Source organism: Hemitrygon akajei, chromosome 13, assembly GCF_048418815.1.
Source record: "Hemitrygon akajei chromosome 13, sHemAka1.3, whole genome shotgun sequence".
Taxonomy (NCBI): domain Eukaryota; kingdom Metazoa; phylum Chordata; class Chondrichthyes; order Myliobatiformes; family Dasyatidae; genus Hemitrygon; species Hemitrygon akajei.
The window spans coordinates 96009059-96035972 of NC_133136.1; the positions used below are offsets into that span (position 1 = coordinate 96009059).

A 26914-nucleotide genomic window follows, 5' to 3' on the forward strand; every position below is an offset into this window, starting at 1 on the left:
ACAGTGGGGGAGCAGTGAGAGAGAGTTTCATTAAACTCCCAAAGACAAGATTTAAACTTCTTCAGGGTAGGCATCGCTGGAAGAGACTTCACAGTGTTATAACCCAATCACAAACAACAGAAAATCTGCAGATGCTGGAAATCTGAGCAACACACACAAAATGCTGGAAGAACTCAGCAGGCCAGGCAGCATCTATTGAAAGAAGTACAGTCGATGCTTTGGGCCAAAACCCTTCGGCAGGACTGGAGAAAAAAAGCTGAGGAGTAGATTTGAAAGGTGGGGGTGGGGGAGGGGGAGGGGAAAGAGATACATCTACTCCAAATACTTTACCCCCCCAGAATGCACTGATCAAAAGAATGCAACAATGCGCAATATTGGAATGAAAGAAACTGAGTGAAAAATAGACATTAATGCAGTAAATGAGTACAACTGCTAATTTCTTTCAATTAACCTTGCTAAATAATTTCCTACCTGTGAATGCGTTCATTATTTCCATAATTTTATCAGTAGTGCAGCAGAATTCTTTTCTCTCAACTGGATTCAGTAACAAAATGTCACTCATTCACATCAGCTCAAACTTCGGCAAAGCAACATGTTTTTTTGGTTCAAACTGCATTAACATCAGGAATACTGTACACATAACAGTCATGTAGTAGCAAAAAATGTGTTCTCCCACTTTTATCAGCTACACATTTGGAAAAGATATCCTGCATTCGGCCACTAAGTAAACTAAAGGAACAAATGAGAGCCCACAGCCACACCTACTCGATGCAAATCATCATTTGTTAGTGAAATGACTTGAAACGATGGCTGACATACGTGGAAATGTATTTTACATATATAAACTGACTGTTCAAATGAATCTGGCACAACTGGATTTCTAACTAGAGTACCCTATTATTTGCAATGCAGTTGCTGACTTGGTTACAGAAATTGTGAAATGACATCTATGTGCAGACGTCTCTTCAAAAATCAGTAAGCCAAACTCTTCCAAGAGATTGATGCATGTGTTCTGAACCAATTGGGGTCCAACATGTATAGATTTCCCAGAATTTATGCTAGGAAAATAGTTCACTGATCTTTGATTAATTTAACTGCCCCTGTCCACCAGTGCATTGGTTTAATGGAAAACATTGCCCTGGAATAAGACATGCAAAATGATTTCCTTTTTGATTTGAATGGGGTGATTGAGTTTAGGATTATTGATTAGTACTAGCAGGATATCAAGTAAAATGTCAATATTTTAATTGGATTGAAAACAGATGTTTACATTAAATATCCGCACGTGCAAAGAAACAGTGATCAGACAACATTTGTTATAACATAATAGAGGTTACATGCTTACTGCAAATCCTGAGCTCATTGGACTCTTCCCACACAGAACCCGATTACAGTGATTCAGACACTTATTTTAACTGAGATTTCTTTATGGTCCTAAAGTTCATTATGCTAAATGTCCACATTTTTAAAAATGTCCTAATAAAAAAAATGAAACCGAAATTTTGTAAATGTTTGACTGGTGCAGATTTTGGCTGAATGAAACCTCAAGGATGAAACTTTTTGTCTTGGCGTACCTATGCTGATGCAGATTGTGGGGGAGATGATGTTGCTAGTCTGAACTGACTTGGGTCTGCAAATCAGGAAATTGAGCATCCAGTTCCACAGGGAGGTACTGAGGCAGAGGAGTTTTGAGGAGGTGATAGTATTAATGTCACAGTACGTGCTGGTAAGCAGTGAACCCAGAGGAATGACAAATTCCCATGTTGAGACAGAAACGTTTGAGTTTATTTATTGGAATCCAACTAGCTTTGGTGGCTTAACCGAACGATACTGAGAGAGGAATAATTCTCAAAACACACGGGCCCGCATTAAATCATCTCAGAACCTGTGTTGGTCACAACTAACTTGACAAGATTAAAGAGGGCTTAACAACTCTAATTAAGATGGCAACTAACAAATACAGGTGCAAGGCTTGCAGGGCTCATGACAATTAAATGCAGAGCTGCAGTCAGTGAAAAGCATCCTGATGTATGCATCTTCATTGTTCAGATGCTCCAGGGCTGAGTGGAGGGCCAATGAAATGGCACCTGTTGTTGATCTTTTGAGGGGCAGGACTACAATGGCACTCGGCAGTGACTCCTTTGAGCTCATCTGTGGAAACAGCTTAATTTCTGCACAAAGTACACAAAGTATTTGTACTTTGATAATAAATGTACTCTGAACTTTGAAAACATGTAGATGAGGAAGAGGGTGATGAATAATTGGAATACAACCTCACGTTAGGTTCCTTTACACAGGCTGTTTGGGACATGTACAAACAGAGAGAGAAAAATGCCAAAGTATGAAATTGAGACAAAGCAAAAAAAGAAAACAATTAAAATCAATTTGGTTAAAGAAGCTAACATTGCAGTAGGGAAGTTAATAAATCACAGTTTTTCCTCTTCAGATGCCAGCATAGAATACTCCTCTCCATCTATATACAAAAAGTGATTTAATACAAGACATGGTTTTGACATCTTAAATGACACCCTAAAGATCATAAAGCCAATTTCACTTCTTTAAGCAATATTCACTGTTGAATTGCAGGTTTTATCACAGTAATTATGCCCAACAAGTTCGTGCCTAACAAGCCTGATAGAGTTATTTGAGGAGGTGACCAGGCATATAGATAAGGGCAGTGCAGTGGATGTGATCTACATGGATTTGACAAGGTAAGGCATTTGACAAGGTTCCACATGGTAGGCTTATTCAGAAAGTCAGAAGGCATGGGATCCAGAGAAGTTTGGCCAGGTGGATTCAGAATTGGCTTGCCTGCAGAAGACAGAGGGTCATGGTGGAGGGAGTACATTCAGACTGGAGGGTTGTGACTAGTGGTGTCCCACAAGGATCTGTTCTGGGACCTCTACTTTTTGTGATTTTTATTAACGACCTGGATGTGGGGGTAGAAGGGTGGGTTGGCAAGTTTGCAGATGACACAAAGGTTGGTGGTGTTGTAGATAGTGTAAAGGATTGTCGAAGATTGCAGAGAGACATTGATAGGATGCAGAAGTGGGCTGAGAAGTGGCAGATGGAGTTCAACCCAGAGAAGTGTGAGGTGGTACACTTTGGAAGGACAAACTCTAAGGCAGAGTACAAAGTAAATGGCAGGATACTTGGTGGTGTGGAGGAGCAGAGGGATCTGGGGGGTACATGTCCACAGATCCCTGAAAGTTGCCTCACAGGTAGATAGGGTAGTTAAGAAAGCTTATGGGGTGTTAGTTTTCATAAGTCGAGAGATAGAGTTTAAGAGACGCGATGTAATGATGCAGCTCTATAAAACTCTAGTTAGGCCACACTTGAAGTACTGTGTCCAGTTCTGGTCGCCTCAGTATAGGAAGGATGTGGAAGCATTGGAAAGGGTACAGAGGAGATTTACCAGGATGCTGCCTGGTTTAGAGAGTATGGATTATGATCAGAGATTAAGGGAGCTAGGGCTTTACTCTTTGGAGAGAAGGAGGATGAGAGGAGACATGATAGAGGTGTACAAGATATTAAGAGGAATAGACAGAGTGGACAGCCAGCGCCTCTTCCCCAGGGCACCACTGCTCAGTACAAGAGGACACGGCTTTAAGGTAAGGGGAGGGAAGTTCAAGGGGGATATTAGAGGAAGGTTTTTCACTCAGAGAGTGGTTGGTGCGTGGAATGCACTGCCTGAGTCAGTGGTGGAGGCAGATACACTAGTGAAGTTTAAGAGACTACTAGACAGGTATATGGAGGAATTTAAGGTGGGGGGGTTATATGGGAGGCAGGGTTTGAGGGTCGGCACAACATTTTGGGCCGAAGGGCCAGTAATGTGCTGTACTATTATGTATTCTATGTTCTATTATTTGAACAGTCTGAGATAGTGAAACTCATGGAATCTTGATTACAGTTAACATCCCAGGCTGTCCCTATGACCTGTTCCATAGTACACAGACCCGGCACAGAGGGGACTGTTGTGGGAATCCTCAACAAGGAATTGAATCCAATTAAATCTTATGGTATCATATTACCAAGGATGAACTGCAGCAATTCACCAGGCCACTTTAGACAGCACCTAGTAAACGTACAACTTCTACCAACTAGAAGGATAAGGACAGCAAAAGCATCATCACCTGGAAATTGCTCTCCAAGCCATTGCATCACAATTTGGAAATATGTCACTATTTGTTATCTGTCGCTGTGTCAAAATCCTGCACCTCTCTCCCTAACAACATTGTGGGTATACCCACATACTCCGAGACCAAGCAGTTCAAAAAGGCAACTCAGCACCAATCCTCTTCAGGGGCAATTAAATGTTGGCCTCTGGCACTGAGTCTGTCTCTGTGGCTCAGAAGGGAAGGAGGAAGAAGAAGAAGAAAAGCAATGCAGTGGTGATAGGGGATTCAGTATTTAGAAGAGGACACAGAAAATTCAGCAGACGTGAAAAAGACAACTGGATAGTATTGTGGCAAGCATTTGGTCCATAATGACAGACGAGGAAGCTCGTTAACTCAACAACCGTTTCACTGTGATAAACACAAAACAGACCGGGTACCATGACCTGGAGAGTGAACCCCACCTGTCTCATATAGACGGGGGAGGTGACCATCACACACCCCAGTTACGGTTAGAGTGACCCACAAATACACAAGCGAGTAATTGTATAAACCAAGCTAAAATGTAACAATAAATGAAATGGAACTTCCCACCATAATCACACAAAATCATTTTAACACAAGAACAATAAACAGTGCTGGTCATTAGAAATGCAGGGGTGGGCTGTCGACTACCCTCAACCCCCAGAATGTCACAATGCCCCCACCTGAGGGGTCAGACGTTTTGGCAAACTCAAGAGTCCATAACAAGGTCCAAAAGTCCTGGTGGGTATTGACACTGCCGCCTGTTTGCGTGAGGCAAGAGGAGTGTCACTTCCTGTCTTCAGTCTCATTGGGTCAGTGGTGGCCAAGGGCTGACACAGTGCCAGCCGGTATGGTGCAGCACGACTGCCTTCCGTCGCTCAGGAGATGCTGTTGAGAACCTCTCCCAGCCCCTTCCAGTGGCTTCAAAACCTGTGGGATGGTCCCTGCTCCCAGCACAGGCAGTAGACCCACACTAGGGCCCCACCATGTACTGTGGCATTGGCACCCCAAACTGGGAGCCCGGCCCCTTCTGAGACATGCAAGCATTGCAGCAGTGAACGAACATCTCCACATCCTGAATGTACCCAAGCCAGTAGAAGTGTTCACACAGCCTGTCCAAAGACTTTGCAACTCTGAGATGGCCGGCTCCCACCAGCCCGTGCAACCACTGCAGTACCATGGCAAGTATGGGGCTTTGGTCTCTGGGTCCAGGGCAGAGATCTCTGCCCACTCCAGCTGTTGTCCTGCTCTGACCCGGGCCAACACAGGATTGCTCACCTGGTTGCTGCGCAGCTGCTGGTCTGTGGTGGGGAGGTAGTCGCCGACACTTGCTCCTGGTTCAGTTGTCGCGTTGGGCTGCCTCTGCTGCTTCCTGGAGCTGCTTCTGCACCGAGGTAGAGTGTTGCCCCCGAAACATCCACACAGCCTCCCAGCGGGACAGCAAGTCCAGGCCAAGGATGCAGGACTCTGGGATGTCAGTGAGCCACACCTCGTGCTCCACTGTGTTTTCCCCCACTGCGACACGCAGCCTCCTCTTCCTTTGCATCGCCGCACAGTCGCCGGTCACCGTCACCAGCTGGACCGCCGTCGTTGTCCACCCAGGCGGGGATGCTAGTCCGTTTTGGGGAGAACACTGGGATGGATGATAGTGATGGTTGACCCCGTGTCCACCAACGCCCAGCATCTGATGCCCCCTCCTACACAGTCCACGTAGAAGCGTTGCTCTTACCTCAAACGGCCCACCTGGAGGGGCGAAAATAGAGGGGTTCTGCTGGTGCCTGATCGATGTTTCTCAATGGCTGCGCTGAGCTGTGGTGTGGTGCCGGTGCGGGGCAGTCCCGGGCCAAATGACCTGCCTCACCGCACCGGTAGCAGAGGTAGTTTTGTGGCTGCTGATGGTGGACCCATCTCACGGGCTCCTCCTCGTCAGTGTCCTCCCCTGCCTCAGTGACACAAACCCGGGTTCACAGTGTAACGCTATAACACCTTGAGGGACTAAAATTGCTTCTGCCCTCCCCACCTCATCCAGCGACGAGGATGGCGACATCAGGTGAACTTGCTGCCGAAGGTGCTCTGGCGTCAGCACCTTTTCAAAGGTGTGGAGGGCAAGCTCTTCCTGGGCCGCAGGAGGGAACCGGGGGCGGCCATGCCAAGCACAGTGGCGGAGATCAGCTGCTACTGCCCCCAGGCTTTCTCCCATATGGCGCCGCCTAATGCACAATTCTTCCCTCATTGCTTCTGCTAATGGCCTCTGCTTGAAATGCTGCTCTGGCGTACTGGTGATTATAAATGCAAGGGGGGGCTGTCGACCACACCTCCGTCCGCAGCCCCCCCCCCTCCCCAGGTGACAGGGCCAGGAATGCCTCAGACCAGGACCACAGCATTCTGAAGGGGGAGGGTGAGCAGCCCGAGGACCTGGAACATAGTTGTAGCAACAATACAAGTAGGAAAAGGGATGAGGCCCTGAAGAAAGAATTATAGGGAGTTAGGCAGTAAGTTGAAAAGCAGGACTTCAAACGTCTGCTCTGTGCCACAGGTCAGTGAGAGTAAGAATAGGATGATTTGGCAGATGGATGTGTGGCTAAGGAATTGATGCAGGGGGCATTACAGGATCATTGGGATCTCTTCTTGGGAAGGTATAAATTGTACAGGAAAGGACAGGCTACATGTGAACTTCAGGGGCACTAAAATCCTTGCAGGGAGACTAGCCAAAATTGTGTAGGACTGATTTAATTTTGCAGTTGGTATACACATAGATCCATTGAGACTGTGAGGAAGGATAGGCAGCTGACAGGCTAAATTTCCAGTCAGTGGAATGGGTTTTTAAACTAAATTTTAGGCAGGTGGGTTCAACAGTTTTGAAAAGTGAAGATAAAGTAAAAGGAAGGAGTGGTTCAGTAAGTCTCCTGAATAAATAAAAAGGCAAAAAGTTTAGAAAAGGATAAGTATTTAACTTCCGATAACCTGGTGGCAAAGTTGAAAAGGGTGACGAATACAGGATTGAAAGAATTGCATTTGAATGCATGCTGTACAGGGAATACGGCATAGCTAAAAATTGGCAGGAGTGATGTGGTGTGCATCACTGAGTCATGGTTGAAAGAGATCACAGCTGGGTGCTTAACATCCAAGGGTACACAGTGTAATGAAAGGACAGGCAGGCAGGTGGAGGGGAAGGGGTGGTTCTGTTGGTAAAATATAAAATCAAATCCTTAGAAAGTGGTGACAATAGAATTGGAAGATGTAGAATCCTTGTGGGTAGAATTAAGAAACTGCAATGTGCAAGAAGACCCTGACAGGAGTTATGTACAGAATCCCGAACAGTAGCCAAGATGTGGACTAAAAATTACAATGGCAGGTAGAAAAGCAATGTAAAAAGGGCGATGTTACGATCATCATGACGTATTTCAATATGTTGGTAGAGTCACAGAGCACTACAGCAAATAAGCAGCCCCTTCGGCCCATCTAGTCCATACCAAACAATTATTCTGCCACGTCCCATTGACCTGCAACTGGATCATAGCCCTTAATACCCTCCCATCCATTCAGCTATTCAAATTTCTAATAAATGTTAATATCAAACACACATCCACTACTTCTGCTTGCAGCTTGTTCCACACCATCACCACCCTCTGAATGAAACAGTACTCTTGAATATAGAAGTTCAGGAACATATTCATGGTCCCTTTAAACAATTCACCTTTCACCCTTCACCTCTAGTTCTAGTCTCACCCAACCTCAGTAGAAAAAGCTTGCTTGCATTTAGCCTATCAATTTCTTTGATAATTTTATACACCTCTATCAAATCTTCCCTCATTCTCCTAGGACCTATCCGTGTAACTCAGGTCCTTAATTCCTGGCAACATCCTTGAAAAATTTTCTCTGTACTCTTTCAAACTTACTGATATCTTTACTGTAGGTAGGTGACTGGAACTGCACACCACATTCCAAATCCCTGGGGATTTATCCACACTAATTTATCTCAAGACAGTAATACCTCCTCCTCTATCCGTAAAGTTAGATTGGGAAAATTGGATTGGAGTTAGATCCCAAGAGAAGGAATTTGTAGAATGATTTTGAGACTGCTTTTAAGAGCAGCTTGTGGTTCAGCCCTCTAGGGAAAAGCAAATTCTGCAATGGCTCTTGGGCAATAAACAAGATTCAATTAGGGAGCTTAAGGTAAAGGAATCTTAGGAAGTAGTGAACATAACATGATAGAATTCACCCTGCAGTTTGAGAGGAAATGCTAAATTCATATATAGCAGTATTGCAGTGAAGTAAGGGAACATCAGAGAAGGTGGCCAAAGTTGACTGGGAAGGGGACACTAGTAGGGATGATGGCAGGGCTGTAATGGCTAGAGTTCCAGGGAAAACTTCAGAAGGTGCAAGATAGATACATCCCAAATAAGTAGTATTCTAAAGAGAGAATGAGGCAACCATTACGGGGTACTTGTAGGCACGTGATAAAATAGTCCAAAGTCAGCATGGTTTCCTTAAAGGGAAATTCTGCCTGACAAATCTGTTTAAATTCTTTGAGGAAACAAGGGGTAGGATAGGTAAAGGAGAGTTTATAGATGTTGATTGATTTTACTTGGATGTTGAAAGGGTCTTCAGCAGGCCTCTAAACAAGATAGGAGCCTATGGTATTACAGGAAAGATGCCAGCATAGATAGAAGATTGGCTGATTGGCAGGAGGCAAAGAGTAGGAATATAAAGGGCCTTTTCTGATTGGTTGCAGTTGACCAGTGGTGTTCTGAGAGGGTCGGTGTTGAGACTGCTTTTTTTCACCTTGTATGTCAATGATCTGAATGATGGAATTGATAGCTTTGTGGCTAAGTTTATGGACGTCTGCAGAAGGACTGAAACAGAGTGGGAGAATGGGCAAAGAAGTGCCCGATAGAAAACAATGTAGAAAAGGGCATGGTCATGCACTTGAGAGAAGGAATAAAGGCACAGACTATTTTCTAAATGCAGAGCAAATTCAGAAATGAGAGGTGCAACGGGACTTGGGAGACCTTGTGCAGGATTCACTAAAGGTTAACTTCTTAGGTTGAGTCAGTAGTAAGGAAGGCAAATGAAATGTTAGCATTCATTTAAGAGGACTACAATATAGAAGCAAGGATGTAATGCTGTGGCTTTATAAGGCATTGTTCAGACTGCAGTTGGAGAACTGTGAGCAGTTTTGGGCCCCTGAAAAGATATGCCGGAAATGAAGATCAGAGGTGGTTCACAAGAATGATCCTGGGAATGAAAGGGTTAATGTATGAGGAGCATTTGGTGGCTCCAGGCCTGTACTTGCTGGCATTTTGAAGAATAATGGGGGAATCTCATTGAAACCTACGTGGATGAAGAGAAGACGTTTTCTATTCTGGGTGAGTCTAGGATCAGAGTGCACAACCTCAGAATATAAGGATGTCCATTTAGAACAGAGATGAGGAGGAATTTCTTTAGTCAGCGGGTGGTGGATCCGTGAAATTTATTACCATGGATGGTTGTGGAGGCCAAGCCATTGGGTATATTGAAAGTGGGGGTTGATAGGTGCTTGATTAGTCAGGGTGTCAAAGGTTATGGGCAATAAGCAGAAGGATAATAAATCAGCCATGAAAGAATGGCACTCTGGTTTGAGTGGCCTAGTGCTGCTGCTTATGGTCTTAACTGGTCCTTTGGGTCACAATTCTGTGCCAAACTAATTAAACTACGAATAAAATGCCAAACTAAACTAAGGATTTCAGGACTGAAAGACCTATACAAGTGGAGAATTTGATGGCTGTGACCTGTACTCACTGGAATTCAGAAGAATGAGGGGTGATCTCATTGAAACATATCTGAATGTTGAAAGGCCTTGGTAGAATGGATGTGGAGAGGATGTTCCCTGTAGTGGGGATATCTAGGACCAGACAGCACAATTTCAGAATAGAGGGACGTCCATTTAGAACAGAAATGAGGAGGAATTTCCTTAGTCAGAGGATGGTGAATCTGTGGAATTCATTGTCACAGGCAGCTGTGGAGGCCAGGTCACTGGGTGTATTTAAAGTGGAGGTTGATAGATTCTTGATAAGTCAGGTGTGAAAGGTTATGGGGAGAAAAGCAGAATGGGGTCGAGAGGGAAAATGGATCAGCCATGATCAAATGGCGGAGAAAACTCGATGGGCCGAATAGCCTTATTCTGCTCCAATGTCTTATGGTCTTAATGGTTGAGATTCCAAGACAGATCGTTATATGACATCATCTGCTATACAGATAACATGACTCTCATTACTATTTTTCATCTCCAAATCTCACAGCGAGTTTCTTGACTAAGATGATAATGTACCGGAATTCTAAAAGCTCCTCCTGTGATAAAAAGGGTCTCATAAATAAGCTCATTCCATTTGGAAGTCTACATAAACCAGACATTCTCATTGTGCTAGTACGGGAAAATCTGCAGATGCTGGAAATTTAAACACACACAAAATGCTGGTGGAACACAGCAGGCCAGGCAGCATCTATAAAATTATAGATTATAGATACTGCCTGGCCTGCTGTGTTCCACCAACATTTTGTGTGTTATTCCCATTGTGCTAATGTACATAGAACACAGAAATCTACAGGCCCTTTGGCCCAAAATGTTGTGCTGACCATGTAGCCTACTCTAGAAACTGCCTGGAATTTCCCTATTGTACAGTCTTCTATTTTTCTAAGCTCCAAGAGCCTATCTAAAAGTCTTTTAAAAGACCCCATTGTATCCGTCTCCACCACCATCACCAGCAGTGCATTCCACACACCCACCACTCTGTGTGAAAAAAAAAATGCCTGATTAGCTTAATCAAAATTGGCCTATCCTGACTAAACACACAAAGAATTTTACCAATAAATTCCAGTAACAGATTTTGATCCAACTGGTTTTAATTCCGTGCATTTCGTCATTCAGTTTCCTTGGGCTTTGAGCGCATTATTAAGAAGTTGAATTGATATAATACTGGAATTACAAAACCTGTTGGAGGAACTTAGTAAGTCATGCAGTAAGTGGAGGAAGAAAGGAATTGTCGACATTTTGGCTGAAAACTCTGCATCAAGACTACTTTCTCCCCAACAGATGCTGCTCAACCTGCTGAGTTACTCCAGCAGAATATTTGTAACTCCTGAGTCCTGCATCTGAAGTCCATTGTGTCTACATGAAACAAGCACTGCTGCAAGATGCCAATGTTGCAGTTTACTTCTACGGAAATTGTTTTATTTTTGAAACTACATCCTTCTTTGCTGAAAATGGACTGACCTGTAGGACTTTTATTTTGCAATTCTAACGTATTATTATAATGACACGGGTGTGTCACAATATATTTTGTCAGAAAGCTATGCAGTAATATGGTTAATTACACAGAAGATAAATAATTTTTACCTATAATTTACGGTTACAGTTACGCAATCACTTTAGCTTACCGTAAATTACAAAATTTGTGGACGATATGAATACGAATGGCTTCACAGCTTATAATAAAAATCTGTAACTCTGCTATTCAGTTCATATTTTATTGTGGGGTTGCTGGCAAGGCTTCAAATTCTTCAACTGCTGTCGTCCTTGAGGTGAAGGTGCTTATAAAATAAATAGAAAGAATGCCATTGAGAGCAGCAACACAGAAGGCCATGAATGGTAACATAGAGGTGTACAGGATAATGAAAGGTATTGATCATGTGGATAGACAGAGGCTTTCTCCCAGGGCTGAAATGGCTATCACAAGAGGCCACAGTTTTAAGATGCTTGGAAGTAGGTACAGAGGAGATGTCAGGGGCAAGTTTGTGTTTTAAAAAAAATATAAACGCAGAGAGTGGTGAGTGCATGGAAGGGGCTGCCGGTGACTGTGATGGAGGTGGATACGATAGGGTCTTTTAAAAGAGTCCTGGATAGGTACATGGAGCTTAGAAAAATAGACGGCTACGAGTAACCCAGGTAATTTCTAAAGTACTGTACATGTTCGGCATAGCGTTATGGGCTGAAGGGCCTGTATTGTGCTGTATGTTTCCATGTTTCTATGCACTGTGAATTGATAAAGTGCAGGGATTAATAATATTCTTCAATATTTGCAATGAAACAAAGTGGAACTTGATGCTGAGGATGTTTTTAAGGACATTTTGTCAAACTTAAAATGCAAATGAGAAAAAGTGAACAAGACTGGCATCTGAATAGCAAAAACATGAAAATACAAAGAAAACTGACAGAGAACTATGTATAAAAGTATAAAATATGATAAATAGATGACATTTAATCAGACCTCATTATTTCATCACTGGCATGCTAGAACTTCCCAAAGTTTAAAAAAACCTCTCATTCACTACTGAACATGCTAATAATTTGTACCATAAATTTATTCAAAGTTGTGAAATCTCCACTTTAATGCCAAATTCACTGTAGCCTAGAAATTGGATCCATGAGCACACATTTTTAAGCACCAAGTTATCCATGCTAATGCAGCTTCTTTTCCCCCTCAGGGATTAATTGCCTGCCTAATTACACCAGTCACACATTGCATGTACCCTGTTACTGCTCTGGCTACAATGTTACCAAAAAAAAAACCCTTTGAACGTACTGTAGCATGTGTGAATGTGTGAACAGATTTACGAGAATGCTGCTATGACCTGATTAATCTTGGGATGTGGCTTCTGAGGAGTCTTGAGTCATGGTTCAAGTGTGGAAACCAAGAGGCCCACAGACAGGTAAAAATGGAAGGGCCTAATTCTCTTAGCGGAGAGACCAAAAACCAGAAGCGTTAATTTAAATTGGTAGGACTAGAGGGGAGGTGAGGAAAAGATTTCATACTCAAAGAGTGCTGATTTCTCAAAGAAAGCTGGAGCTTTGAAGCTACAATCTGAAAAGTGAACTAGGCCCAAAGTACCTGCATTTAAATGGTATTCTTGTTCTTGAATGGTGTTCTTGAAGATCCAGTACTTGGAGATATGTATAAACCGGATGTTGGGAGGTGGGATTTAATTGGAGAACTCTTTCAGTTGGTAGAGATATGATTGCCCATAATGCCTCTGCAGTACCATAAATTTAATTTTGGTAACTGGCATAAATTGGTATTTTTTGGACATAACCTGTGACTTCCACTTAAGTCACAATGCAACTGGCCCACCGTATTACTTCATTCAAGCCTATTTAAAAGGGACTCTGATGACCCTGACATTTCAGAACTTGCTAAGCTGAACAAACAACTTCCAAAACAGTCTCTCACTCAATGGTGCTGGAGTCCTGGGTCTTGGACAAGGTTTAAATGATGTGGTTTGTGGTTTGAACTCAGTACTTCACGATACGATGTGTTTCTGGTTTCCGATTGCTCCTTCCTTTTTTGCTATGTTTGTGAGATTTTGATTGAGATGGAATGGTCCCTACAGCCTGTAGATAATGAAGACACTGCACTAGGTGAGGAACTCTTGACAACTGTGTGGGTTGATGTTTTTATTCTGTGTTTTTTTCTTTGCTCATTTTTTTGCCATTTGTGCAATTTGGTTTTGTTTTGCGTGTTGGAGATTTGGCATTTTTCTTTGAATGGGGTTCATGGTTTTCATTTTGTGGCTGTCTTTGGGAAGACAAATCTCAGGGTTGTATATTATACACATGCTTTGTTGATAAGTATACGTTGAATCTTTTCATACTCCAACACCATGTAGTTAGAACATGAGAATTTTTTTGATAATAGGCCATATGGCTCAACGAAGCTTGCCAAATTCCTATTCACATAGTGTGTTGGAATAACTATCGAGTTTAGATTTGCAAGTCTCTAAGGTGCTACTCTCAACTACACAACTACCGGTAGTTAGTTTGTTCCATGTGTCCACAACTCATCTTGTAAAGAAATGCTTCCTGATGTTAGGCTGAAATCTCCCTTAACCAGTCTCCACCTATGGCCCTATGTCCTTGATGATGGATTAATTTTGAAATAGCAGATGGCATCCATCTTACTTATACAGTTAATGATTTGAACAGTTATATCATGTCTCCTCTCATTCTATGTCTGCTGAGGCTAAAATGATTTAATTCTTTCAATCTTTCTTCACAGCTCATACCCTGCTGACCTGAAATGAGTCTAGTCATCCTTCTCTGGACTCTATCAAGTGCCTTTACATCCCTCACACAATATGGGGACCAAAACTGCACACAGTTTTCAAGGTGTATCCTCATGAGCGCATTATATGGTTTAAGGAGAATGTCTCTTAATTTGAACACTGAACTCAACAGCTTCTTCCCCTCTATCATCCAATTCTTAAATGAACATTGAATCTTAGGACATTAACTCACTTTAAAAAAAAGCAGTATTTCTGTTTTTGCATTTTTTAACATCTATTCAATATACGTATGCTGTAATTTATGTACTTATTTATTATTTTTTATTTTATTTATTATTTTTTTCCTCTGCTAGGTTATGTATTGCATTGAACTGCTGCTGCTAAATTAACAAATTTCACATCACATGCCGGTGATAATAATCCTGATTCTGATATACCCCAACATTCTTTTAGCCTTCCTAATCACTTCTGTGCATTGTTTAGATGTTGATAGTGATGAGTCTATCAGGACGCCCAAATCCTTCTTATTCAGTGCATTTTCTAACTCAAGACCCCCCTCCATTGCATATTTATATCTATATTTCTACTCCCTGTATGTAATACTTTACATTTACTTACATTAAATTTAATTTACCATTTATCTGCCCACATCTGGATTTTGTTTAGATCTAACTGTATTAATTCTGCTGCCTGAATGTTATCAGACCCCCCCCCCCCACCCACTAATTTTGTGTCATTGGCAAACTTTGCAAATTTATTATGTGCTTCCTTTTAAATTCTATAATTGAATGGAGTAGCTTCCACTATTTAATTGAAAAATAAGGATCATATGGAGGAACTAACCATTTGTCTCCGTGAGATTGCACTGCCATACAATGTTCAGGTTTAATCTTCCACCTCTTCAGCACTAATCCCTTGATTTCTTTAATATCAAAAATAAATCTGTAGATCTGTATCTTGTAAATACTTAGAAGATGCTTCCACAGACTTCTTAGACAGGGAATTCCAAACAATCATTATTGTCTGGATGAAGAAATTTTTCTTATCCATCCTGAATTGTCAGCTCTTTCCTTTTAGACAGGCCACTTGTTCTAGATAGCCCAACCAGCATAGGCGTCACCCCTATTAAGCTCTGTAAGAATTCTTGAACCTTATTGAAGTTCATTCTGCCAAACTCAAGACAATAGTCAGCCTAAACTCTCCATAAAGGACAAATCCTGTTCCAAAAATCAGTCTGAAGAACCCTTGTTGCAATTCATCTAGGAAGACCTGTGCTCAATATTCCAGTCTCAACCTGGGCCTTATTCAATTTCAATATGACATACAGTTGAAGTCAGAAGTTTACATACACCTTAGCTAAATACAAACGTACATTTAAACTCAGTTTTTCACAATTCCTTACATTTACTCCCAGAAAACATTCCCTGTCTTAGGTCAGTTAGGATCACTATTTTAAGAATGTGAAATGTCAGAACAATAACCATGTAACAATTACAACAACAGTAGAGAGAATGATTTATTTCCACTTTTATTTCTTTCATCACTTTCCCAGTGGGTCAGAAGTTTACATACACTTTGTTAGTTAGAAAATTTGTGGGCAGAACTGAAAGTGTGTGAGCAAGGAGGCCTACAAACCTGACTCAGTTACACCAGTTCTGTCTGGAGGAATGGAACAAAATTCCAGCAACTTAATGTGAGAAGTTTGTGGAGGGCTACCCAAAATGTTGGGCTCAAGTTGAACAATTTAAAGGCAATGCTACCAAATACTAACAAAGTGTATGTAAACTTCTGACCCACTGGGAAAGTGATGAAAGAAATAAAAGCTGAAATAAATCATTCTCTCTACTATTATTTTGACATTTCACATTCTTAAAATAAAGTAGTGATCCTAACTGACCTAAGACCAGGAATGTTTTCTAGGATTAAATGTCAGGAATTGTGAAAAACTGAGGTTAAATGTAGTTGGCTAAGGTGTATGTAAACTTCTGACTTCAACTGTAATTACTGTTATAGTCAAGTCCTCTTACAATATTGATCAACATATTATGTCTTCTGATATGTTACTATTACTATAAATTACTACTTTCTTTCAGTTCACAAGAACTCCAATTTTTATGTTATTGCCAAATGTGAAAATTGTGCCCCACACCCATCCAAATGACTGAAATTGGTTGGTGTAGAAGATTGCCAAATGATAGAGGTATAGAGACATCAATTGCAGATATGGAAGGAAAAATGGCAGATGGAAGTTAAAGCAGCACACACAAAATGCTGGAGGAACACAGCAGGTCAGGCAACATCTATGGACAAGATTACAGTTGATGTTTCAGGCTGACGCCCTTCATCAGGATCTGTTGAAAGGACTCGATCCAAAACGTTGACTATACTTGTTTCCATAGATGCTGCCTGGCCTGCTGAGTTCCTCCAGCATTTTGTGTGTGCTGCTTTAACTTCCAGCATCTGCGGATTTTCTCTTGTTTGTGAGATGAAAGTTAATCTGGCCAAATGTGAGCTGTTGGACTTTAGGAGATCAAATATAAAGGGCCAAGTCACTGTTAATGGAAGAACCCTTAAAAGTGTTGATAGATCGAGTGATCTTGGTGTCCAAGTCCATAGCTCCCTGAAAGTAACTGCAGAAGTTACATCATTTGTTGACCTTGTCTCAGAAATCTTGCTCTTTAGCATCTGCCTGTATACAGGTAGAAGGACAGATTTCCTGAAATGCGTTCTGGGCATGGATCAAGTAACATCATTTGGATGGGTGTGGGGCACAATTTTCACATTTGGCAATAACATAAAAATTGGAGTTCTTGTGAACTGAAAGAAAGTAGTAATTTATAGTAATAGTAACATATCAGAAGACATAATATGTTGATCAATATTGTAAGAGGACTTGACTATAACAGTAATTACAGTTGAAGTCAGAAGTAATGAAAGCAAACTTGCTTTTAGTCGAGGCATGGAGTTCAAAAGTCAGAAAGTTAAGCAGCAGCTTATAAGACTAGTTAGGCTACATCTGGAGTATTTTATTCAATTCTGTATGCCCCATTATAAGTAGGATATGGGGGCTTTGGGGAGGGTATTGAGGGGTTTTACCAGGATGCTGCCTGTATTAGACTGCATGTGCTACAAGAGAGGTTGGACAAATCTGGACTGTTTTCTCTGGAGCAACGGGGCCAAGGGGAAATCTGACAGGGTTTATAAGGTTATGAGAGGTCCAAGTGAAGTAAACATTTGGTACCTTGTACCAGGATCAAAATCCTAACACTAGAAGACATACAATTAAGGATGCATTTAAGGTGAGAGGAGGTTATTTTCAAAGCAGATGTGTGGGACAAGAGTTGGGTGCTCAGAATGAACTGCTAAAGGTGGTCAAGGCAAATGTAATAGGGGCATTCTTAAGCAGGCTCACAGATGTGCAGAGAACAGAGGGATAACAACATCATATAGGCAGAAGGAATTAGCATAGAGTTCCCAACATCACTAGACCACTGTTATACAAAGATAAGGAATGCCTACCGATCCATGCCCAGAACGCATTTCAGGAAATCTGTCCTTCTACCTGTATACAGGCAGATGCTAAAGAGCAAGATTTCTGAGACAAGGTCAACAAAGAGGCTGCCACAGGAGGCAGAGCAGCGGCTATGGGGTTACTGTCAGTCAGTGGCCTGGGCTGTGCAAGTCTTCTGAATGAATACAACATGGTTGTCATGGAGTTTATAAAAATAGTTGTTGATGAGTTGATGAGTCATTTGGAATCTTCCCCAAATAAAAGTCCTGGATAAAACCCATGAGATCTGCAACCTACTAAGGGTCAGATCAATCTAGCGACCAATAAAGTTACAAGTCGTCCAGGTACGATCTTCAGAAAGCCACCTCATGGGCGAAGTGGCAATTCTGGACTAAGCTTGAAGCAATGAAGAACGCTTGACAGTTGTGGCTGGGCTTGAATGCTATCATCTCTCATAAAATAAAATCAAGCAAGTTAGGTGACAATAGGGCTTCACTTCCAGATGAGCTCACTTTGATGCGAAAACACAAAAAAATACAATCACAAACTCCCACAGCTCCTGACAATCCTGTGATTTCAGCATCAAAGCAGAAGTGCACATATCCTTTCAGAGGGTGAACCGATGGAAAACATCTGGCCTAGGTGGGGTATATGGCCAAATATTAAAGACCTGTGCTAATCAACTGGCTGGAGTGTTCACTGAGATCTTAAACTTCTCACTTTGGCAGTCTGAGGCATTAAGCAGGCTTCACTTATACCAGTGCCTAACAAGAAAGCGGTAACCTACCTCAATGACCAGCAGCACTTGCATCCACGGTTATGAAGTGTTTTGAGAGATTAAGGATGAAGCATATCAACTCCTACCTGAGAAATTACTTCACTCCGCTCCAATTTGCCTAATGGAACGATAGGTCTACAGCAGATGTCATCTCATTGGCTCTTCACTCAGCTCTAGGACATCTGGACGGCAAAGACGCATCTGTATGCTCTTTATCAAACATAGCTCAGCATTTAATACTACCATCTCTTTAAAACTAATCAATTAAATTGGCCTCAATTCATCATTGTGCAATTTAATGCTTGATTCCCTTAACTTGTAAACCTCAGTCAGCTCGGATTGGCAACAACATTCCCTCCACAAAGATTCAAAGTATGTGTGTAGTTTAAACCCTGATTATTTGTCTTCCTGCAGACTGCCACAAAAGAAAGGAACACCATGGAACCTGGTCAAAGAAAACACCAAGCACCCAATGCACATGTAATGCCCTGGTTATGATTTTTACTACTATGCTGTAGGTATTTCATTTTAGCAGTTCTGTAGGGGCAGTCTGTTCTGCTTCAGCTTGCTTGGGTTTGAGATGAGACAAGATGCTTGTTATTCAGCTTAGGAATGTGCTGTCAGCCAATCAGAATGGTAGAATTGGGGGGTGGGGGGGAAAGAGGTCTTTGTTGGCTGGATCTGGGAGAAGACATAAAGAAAGATGGCTGAGGATGCCACTCCTGTTACACAAGGTGCTTTGTGCTGATGAATAGCTTCAAGGAGGGAGGACTAATACTCCTGTCAGAGACCCATTTGTTCGAGATGGGTTACAAATGACAGATGATGTGTGTTTTCACGCAGACTGAGGGTCCAGCGCATGAGTGACAGACAATTCAAGATGAGCTCCAACCTTCATGCACACTTGACTGTTCAAGAGTAATGGGTGTTTTTGTTTTTTTTAAATTTCTTTTATTTAATAGCTGTTTGCTTAAATTAACATTCTGAAATATACTTCTTTACAAATTATATGTAGATGATGATGTTATTTCTAGCCAGGAGTAGTAAATCACACAGCATTCACACAAACCAGGGTTTGGGTGGGTGAGACATCCCAACCTCACGGATTTTGTGGGACCAAAGTTGTATACACTTCAGACGTACAAAGCCAGAGAAAGGTGGGTTTATCACCACAGTATCCAGTGGCTGTTAGCAAGGGGCTAACAAGTTGGTTTTCTAGACACCCAGAGGAAAAGGGGGTTCCATGTGAATAAAGAACAAATCATGCAAATGGCAGAAAAGCAAATAACACACAGAATATCAAACAACAAACTGCAGAGCCTCAAAACAATCTGAGAATGTTCAGTTTCGTTCAGTTCAGTTTAGCACTGTATCATTTGTTGATTACAGGCTGTACAGCCAATCCACTCTGATCAAAGTTACACAAAAATGTAACTAAAAACAAAGAACATGAATTGCGGAGCCTCTAAACAAGTCCAATCCATAAACAACACACAAAATGCTGGTGGAACGCAGCAGGCCAGGCAGCATCTATAGGGAGAAGCACTGTCGACGTTTCGGGTCCTGACGAAGGGTCTCGGCCCAAAACGTTGACAGTGCTTCTCCTTATAGATGCTGCCTGGCCTGCTGTGTTCCACCAGCATTTTGTGTGCGTTGCTTGAATTTCCAGCATCTGCAGCTTTCCTCGTGTTTGTCAATCCATAAACCTTGCTGATCAAACCAAGCCCAAGACCCAAGGCTCTGGCAGCAGTGAGGGAGAGGGAGACCAGTCAAAGCAGGCAAATGGTGCTGAACACCCCCTCACCTTCCACTCTTGTCCTTGTTGATTTCAATCTTGTTCGATGTTTTAATCATCAAGATCAGTGATAAAATTGAATCTCCATTAGCCCAGGTGCACCTCAAGGCTTTGTGCTTAGCCCTCCTGCTCTATTTGCTTTACACTGGAGCTGTGAGAAAGCTCAGCTCCAATACCACATTAAAGTTTACTGACAACACCACTGTTGTAGGCCGAATCAATGGTGGTGACCTATCAGTAGGAGAGATTGAAAATATACCAGAGTGGAGCCACAACAACAACAACCTGTCACTCAATGTCAACAAGACCAAGGAGCTGATTATTGACTTCAGGAGGAGGAAAGCAGAGGTTCACAAACCAGTCATCATCAGGGGATCAAAGGTGGAGAGGGTTAGCAACTTTAAATTCCCCAGTGTTATCATCTCAAAGCATCTGTCCTGGGCTCAGCATGCAAAGCCAATTACGAAGAAAGCACGGCAGTGCCTCTACTTCCTTAGGAGTTTGAAAACATTCAGTATGACATCTAAAACATTGACAAACTTCTATAGATGTGTAATGGAGAGTATATTAACTGAATGTATCACAGCCTGTTATGGAAAGACCAACGCCTTTGAATGGAAAATCCTGCAAAACGTACTGGATACAGCTCAATCCGTCACGGGAAAAGCCCTCCCCTCCCATTGAGCTCATCTGCTCAGAATGTTGTCACAGGAAAGCAGCATCCATCATCAGGGATCCCCACAACCCAGGACATGCTCTCTTCTCGCTGCTCCCATCAGGAAAGTGGTACAGGAGCCTCAGGACTCATACCACCAGGTTCAGAAACAGTTACTACCCTTCAACCATCAAGCTCTTGATAATTTCACTCATCTTCACTTGTCCCATCTTTGAAATGTTCCCACAACCTCTGTACCTACTTTCAAGGACTCTTCTCTCATGTTCTCGATATTTATTGCTTATGTATTATTTCTTTTTGTATTTGCACAGTTTGTTGTCTTTTGCACACTGGTTATATGCCCAGATGTTGGTGTCATTCATTAAGGGTATTGGATTTTCAGAGTATGCCTGTAAGAAAATAAACCTTGGAGATGTATATGGTGCAATGTACGAGGGGTGATTGATAAGTTTGTTGTCTAAGGTAGAAGGTGTCAATTTTAGAAAACCTAGCACATTTATTTTTCCAACATAGTCCCCTCCTACATTTACACACTTAGTCCAGCGGTCGTGGAACATACGGATCTTGAACCTCCAGAAAGTGTCCACAGCAGGGGTGATTGATAAGTTTGTGGCCTAAGGTAGAAGGAGATGGGTTATACAGCTCTCGTTACATGCACATGGAGTTCAACTCTTTGACTGACTGTGCAGAAAGTTTGAAGTTAATAAATCAGTTAATAACTCATCAGGAGTGATTTTTACGTTCATGGCCTAAGGTGGAAGGAGATGAGTAAAATCCAACTTCTGGGCTTAAACTGATCTCAGACACTAAAGTCTGCTTCATAATGTGTGCAGCTTTGAATGAGCTTGTTTGCTGATACACTGCTAAATTATTACGGTTATGTCAATTGCAATACAATATAGATTTGAAACTATGTACCATTCAATTGTATTAAAATTATACTTTATTTTGTTTACCTTTCACGTCTTCATCTTCAATGGTTGTATTGGTGCTTTCTGAGGATTCCTAAGAGGAAAACACATGCGGACACAGTATTATGTGCATACAGGTACTGAAGAATTGATTCAAACAGTGAAACACAACACTAGGAACACAGATACAAGATGAAGTAAGATGGAAGAAATATGTAACAATTTCATCAGCAGCCCACCAGCTCTGTTACATCACAAGTTACTATTCAAATGCACTCCTTATTCTATTCTGTACTCACCCGTTCAAACCTCTGATGCTCTTTCCTGGCTTAATGCTGCCAATGTCCTGATCACCCACATTCCATGCTAGTTAACCTTCCTAGACTCTGAGTCAACCATTCCTTATAAAATTTTCACCGTCATTTTCAAAATCCTCCCATTCCCTTCTCTATAATCTCCTCTTGTACGAAAACCAAAAGATATCCATGATTATCCAATCTTGTCTCTTCAATGCAGCTTGAAAATTCTATGTTGCTTCTCTCCTTTAAAACTCCCTTTAAACTTTACATGGTCATCTCCTTAATAACGTGATGCAGCTCTGTGGTTGAGGATGAACTGTTAATTTATAATGACCCTGTGAATCTCCTCAAAGTCAATACCAATTGATATGGTTTAAACCTTAGGGTTTAGCCAGAACGCAACTGCTTTACATGCAGGAGGTCAGCTTCAAATTACTTTGTTTTCACTTTCCTCACTTGGTTGATTCAATAGGCAGCTACCCCCACAAACAAGATTTGGCAAATAACACTGGGTTGTTATGATACAGACTACTATTTATACTAAGTAAATGTATTTAAAAACTTTATTGACCAGTTCTTAGTAAAATCTTACTATGTTCATTAAGAAACTGATAATAAACAAAGGTGTTTTATATATTTGAATTAGATATATTAATATTTTGAAACAATCAACAGAGTTCATAATAGATATTGTTGTCACCATACCAACCGGCAGAGGCTTTTGCCAAGACGTACGCAAAATGAAAATTAATGAGTGTTGACGTACCCAGTTAATGCACCTAGTTGGTAACTGGAGGAACAAATCACAACTGGTGGCTCATCAAGATACCACAAGCAGAAAGAAACGGAAGCCAGCAGGACTTGCCACCATAAATAAAAGTTTCACCCGATACAATACATGCCTCCCAGTAGGTGTGATATAACCAAGAAACATGCAGCTACTGACAAAAAAAGTACATTCTTTAATAAATTCAAGAAATAATAAACATGAATTTATGATTTCTCGCCTTAGCCACAGAAGTTCTAATGCAACTGGCAACCAATAACAGGCATTTAGTGGTTATTATATACATGAATGAGATTTTAAAACTTTTTAGAATTACAAATGACAAAATACATTTTCTGCTATTAAAACTTATATTTTGTAACTCCAGAACTAATCAAAAAAAATATAGGAGCTGGGATGCTTGTGTGTTATTGAGGCACAGACATGATTTGGGGTGTGGACATGTGCTTCTTACATAGAACCCAAAATGAATTATGTAAACCAAGAGTGCTTAATCAAACAATATCACTCAGGTATTAAATCCACTACACTTGATGGGGGTTGCCTTATGTGGGGGTTGACAGTTGTTGTACCATCCAAGCTGAGAGCTATAATATTGGCAGAGCCAGTTACCTAGGCACAGTGAAAGTGAAAATGAAAATATTAGCTCTAAGTTTTGTCTGGTGGCCTGGGCAAGCAGCTTGCCATGCATTGTTCGGGAGCCAACATGTCCAGAAGTAACTTGTCTAGAGGTGTCAGAACCACTTCCGGTCGACCCAGAACCAATTACTACAATCACCATGGAGGAGCCCGCAAAACCTGAAATTGTTTCAGAACCACAAGTCTCACCTGCCAAGCACAGTCACAGTCACAGTCACAGTCACAGTCACACACACACACACACACCCCCCCCCCCCCCCCCCCAGGGAAGAAGCTCTTCCTGTGCCTGCTGGTGCGGGAGCAGAGGCTCCTGTAGCACCTACCGGGTGGGAGGAGAGTGAAAAGTCCATGGTTAGGGTGAGATGCATCCTTCATAGTGCTTTTTGCCCTGCCCAGGCAGTGTTTATGGTAGATGTTCTCAATAGTGGGCAATTGGGTGCCGATAATCCACTGGGCAGTTTTCACCACCCGCTGGAGTGCTTTGCGATCCGATACCGGACAATTGCCATACCACACTGAGATGCATTTGGTGAGTATGCTCTCAATGGTACAGCAGTAAAAGTCTGTCAGTATCCTGGGACAGAGGTGAGCTTTCTTGATGCTCCACAGGAAATAAAGGCGCTGTTGTGCCTTTTAAATCAGGATGGAGGAGTTCAGGGACCAGGTGAGATTCTCGGAAATGTGGACACCAAGGAATTTGAAGCTTGATACACGCTCCACTACAGTTCTGTTGATGTAGATGGGGACGTGAGTGTGGCTCCTAGCATGCCTGAAGTCCACAATGATCTCCTGTGTCTCCTGGGTGTTAAGGACCAAATTGTTGTTGGCACATCACGCGGCCAGGTACTGGACCTCGTCCCTGTAGGTCGTCTCATCATCCCCTCTGATCAGGCCAACCACCGTGGTGTCGTCTGTGAACTTGATTATGGAGTTAGAACCATGTACAGGAGGGCAGTATATTATATATACACACACATACACATTTGCATATATACACATACATTCTATATTGGGATGGAGTTCATAGCTAAGCAGGGAGTGTAGTGTATTTAATATTTGAGTGATATGGTAAATATATTGTTTGAAGAAGCATTCTTTCTTTGTTTCCATAATTCATTATGGGTTATATGTAAAAGTATGCGAATGGTACAGGTCAATATGCCACATCATATGTAAGTGCCTCACAAAAGAAAAAGAAATTTGCAGGCTCCCATATTCCCCCCCCCCCCCCCCCCGCCCCATTAACTTTTGGAAGTACAGAACATAACAAAAACTACCTATGCGTTTAGATAAGTTGCAAGAACTTTCAGAAATAGTATCAGCTCTGTACAACAGGTATATTAAAATCAGCTTTAAATAGCTGATGTTTACACTTTATATTTTTCTTTGAAAATCATGCAATTTACAATAAATTTGCATCACCGGTAAATGATTCCTCAAAAATAGAATTAAAATGGCTCCAAAACTACATGATATATCTTGTATCAACTGTGCAAAGAATGGCAAAGCATTAGCATCAAGGACCAATAATATGTTCTGTGGCTAATGCTGTTTACAACACAGCCAAAAAGGCTGCAGTTTTAACTAAGCAGATGTTTTCTCCACTCTTTAGCGCATGCAGCCATACACCACAACATGCTAATATTACACCCATACTTTTAACAAGATGAAGTGTACTGAAGACGCATAAAGAACACTGAATGCTTTTCAAATGGTCCATGCATTCCCCTCCCTAACAAAAAACAGGAAATCACATCACAAATAGCAGAAGCTGAAGAATTTGTGCAAGCCAACATCTAAGATACTCCAGTTCCTCTATATTACAAAGGTTTTTGTTTGATCTGTATAACAAATCCCATCAAATATTAGATATTGATTAGATCTTATACTATGCACTTTGATGAAGCAAGTGCTGAAATGCTTAAGCAGTGAACACATCTTGGAATACCTTATTTCCATCAGCAGGATTGTGGATTACAGTAGTTTGGGGCTCCTGAGCAAGATAAAAGAAAACTCTCATTGGTCATGGTTATCTTCAGCGATCAAAATGTTTAAGAGCCAACTACAGGAATGAGAGGCCAAAGCAGTTTTACTACCATCATGTGAAAAAAAGTCTTAAAACACAATTAGCAAACAAATCAAAATTAGAAATGGGTTTCTATTACTATCAGCAACTACTGCTTGGCATCCTGCAGGAAATGGCCTTATCACCTACAGTAGCAGCATGCAATTTCTTAAAACTGCCTACCAACATTTCTGTTAGCTCCCTGAAGTCGAAGCTTTGTTTTGCCAAATTTAGAGCAGTCCACCTTTGGGTATAGTAGCTGACATCAGTAGAGGAGCTAAAAGCAATATATAGGAAGGCAGTAGCCTGCCATTATGACATGCAGAGTAACAGGAATGACCATGTTCAGTGTTATGATAAAGAGCTGTATGTATGTGTTGTTTCACATAACAGAACAGAGGCACATTTTGAAAAAGATCACATAGTACCTCCGAAAGCAAATGGAAAAAAACAAATAGAAAAAGGAATCAAGGTATACCAGTGCTGGGGTAGGTATGGGTTCTTTTGGGCTGGTTACTACGTTGGCTTTGTTGTTTATCTGCAGGCAAGTTAAAACAGAAAATGCGTAAGCCTCAAAAATAAATTCTCCACGGTATATTGGACCATGTTACAACTGATCTGAAATAAACATTTGTTGGGAAATAATGTGGGCTTTAAGACTTCCTAAGATATTACATCTAATATCCAGTGTCCGAATTTGCAAGAAAGGGCAGAAGAAAAATTGTATGGTTATACTTTTGATTCAGTGCAAGGCTTAAGAAACATTATGTAACACACGATATACATAAAAATATAATCAACAGTACAATTGTATGAAATAACCAAAGATTCCAATCAGAACACACACAGTTCTAATTCAGCTAGGGCTATTTTATACCAGAACTCTTTAGCAGCTTTGATAATCCATCGCTGCTCTTGGTATGTAATTGTGCTAGAGGCAACACATTGTCTTTACAAGCTAACTAAAGGTATCTTTTAACTATTAAGTTTCATCAACTCATAAATAAAAATACATTCTACATTCCAACAACAACTGAGAGAAATAAAAAGCCAAAACATGCCAACTTTGCACAGGGCAAGTAATTTTGGCTGTAAGTCCACACGTTTTCAAGTATTTTGTAAATGGTAAGACCCTGTTGGAAACAGACTTCTGTGGTGTAATGCTATGATACGAGAGGGTCAAATCAGGGTCCATTCATTAAACAGCTGAATAACACATTTTGATAGCTAGCAGAGTCATGCCTCCTGGCTGTCAAATGCACAAACTTCTGAATGC

At 41.5% G+C, this 26914-nt stretch overlaps 1 protein-coding gene across 21 annotated transcripts in view; it reads right to left on the reverse strand.

Annotated features, from left to right (window-relative positions):
• LOC140738067 (calcium/calmodulin-dependent protein kinase type II delta chain) overlaps nt 1–26914 on the reverse strand; it is a 548084-nt gene that overhangs the window by 27861 nt on the left and 493309 nt on the right. For 10 of the 21 annotated variants that reach the window (XM_073065146.1, XM_073065137.1, XM_073065133.1 and 7 more), the window contains 3 exons: nt 26117–26176; nt 25522–25566; nt 21894–21942 (listed from right to left, as the gene is read on the reverse strand). In XM_073065146.1, the coding sequence (XP_072921247.1) occupies nt 21894–21942; nt 25522–25566; nt 26117–26176 (154 nt within the window). The remainder of the gene's footprint in view (nt 1–21893; nt 21943–25521; nt 25567–26116; nt 26177–26914) is intronic. The other 11 variants (XM_073065143.1, XM_073065145.1, XM_073065142.1 and 8 more) reach the window with 2 other exon arrangements.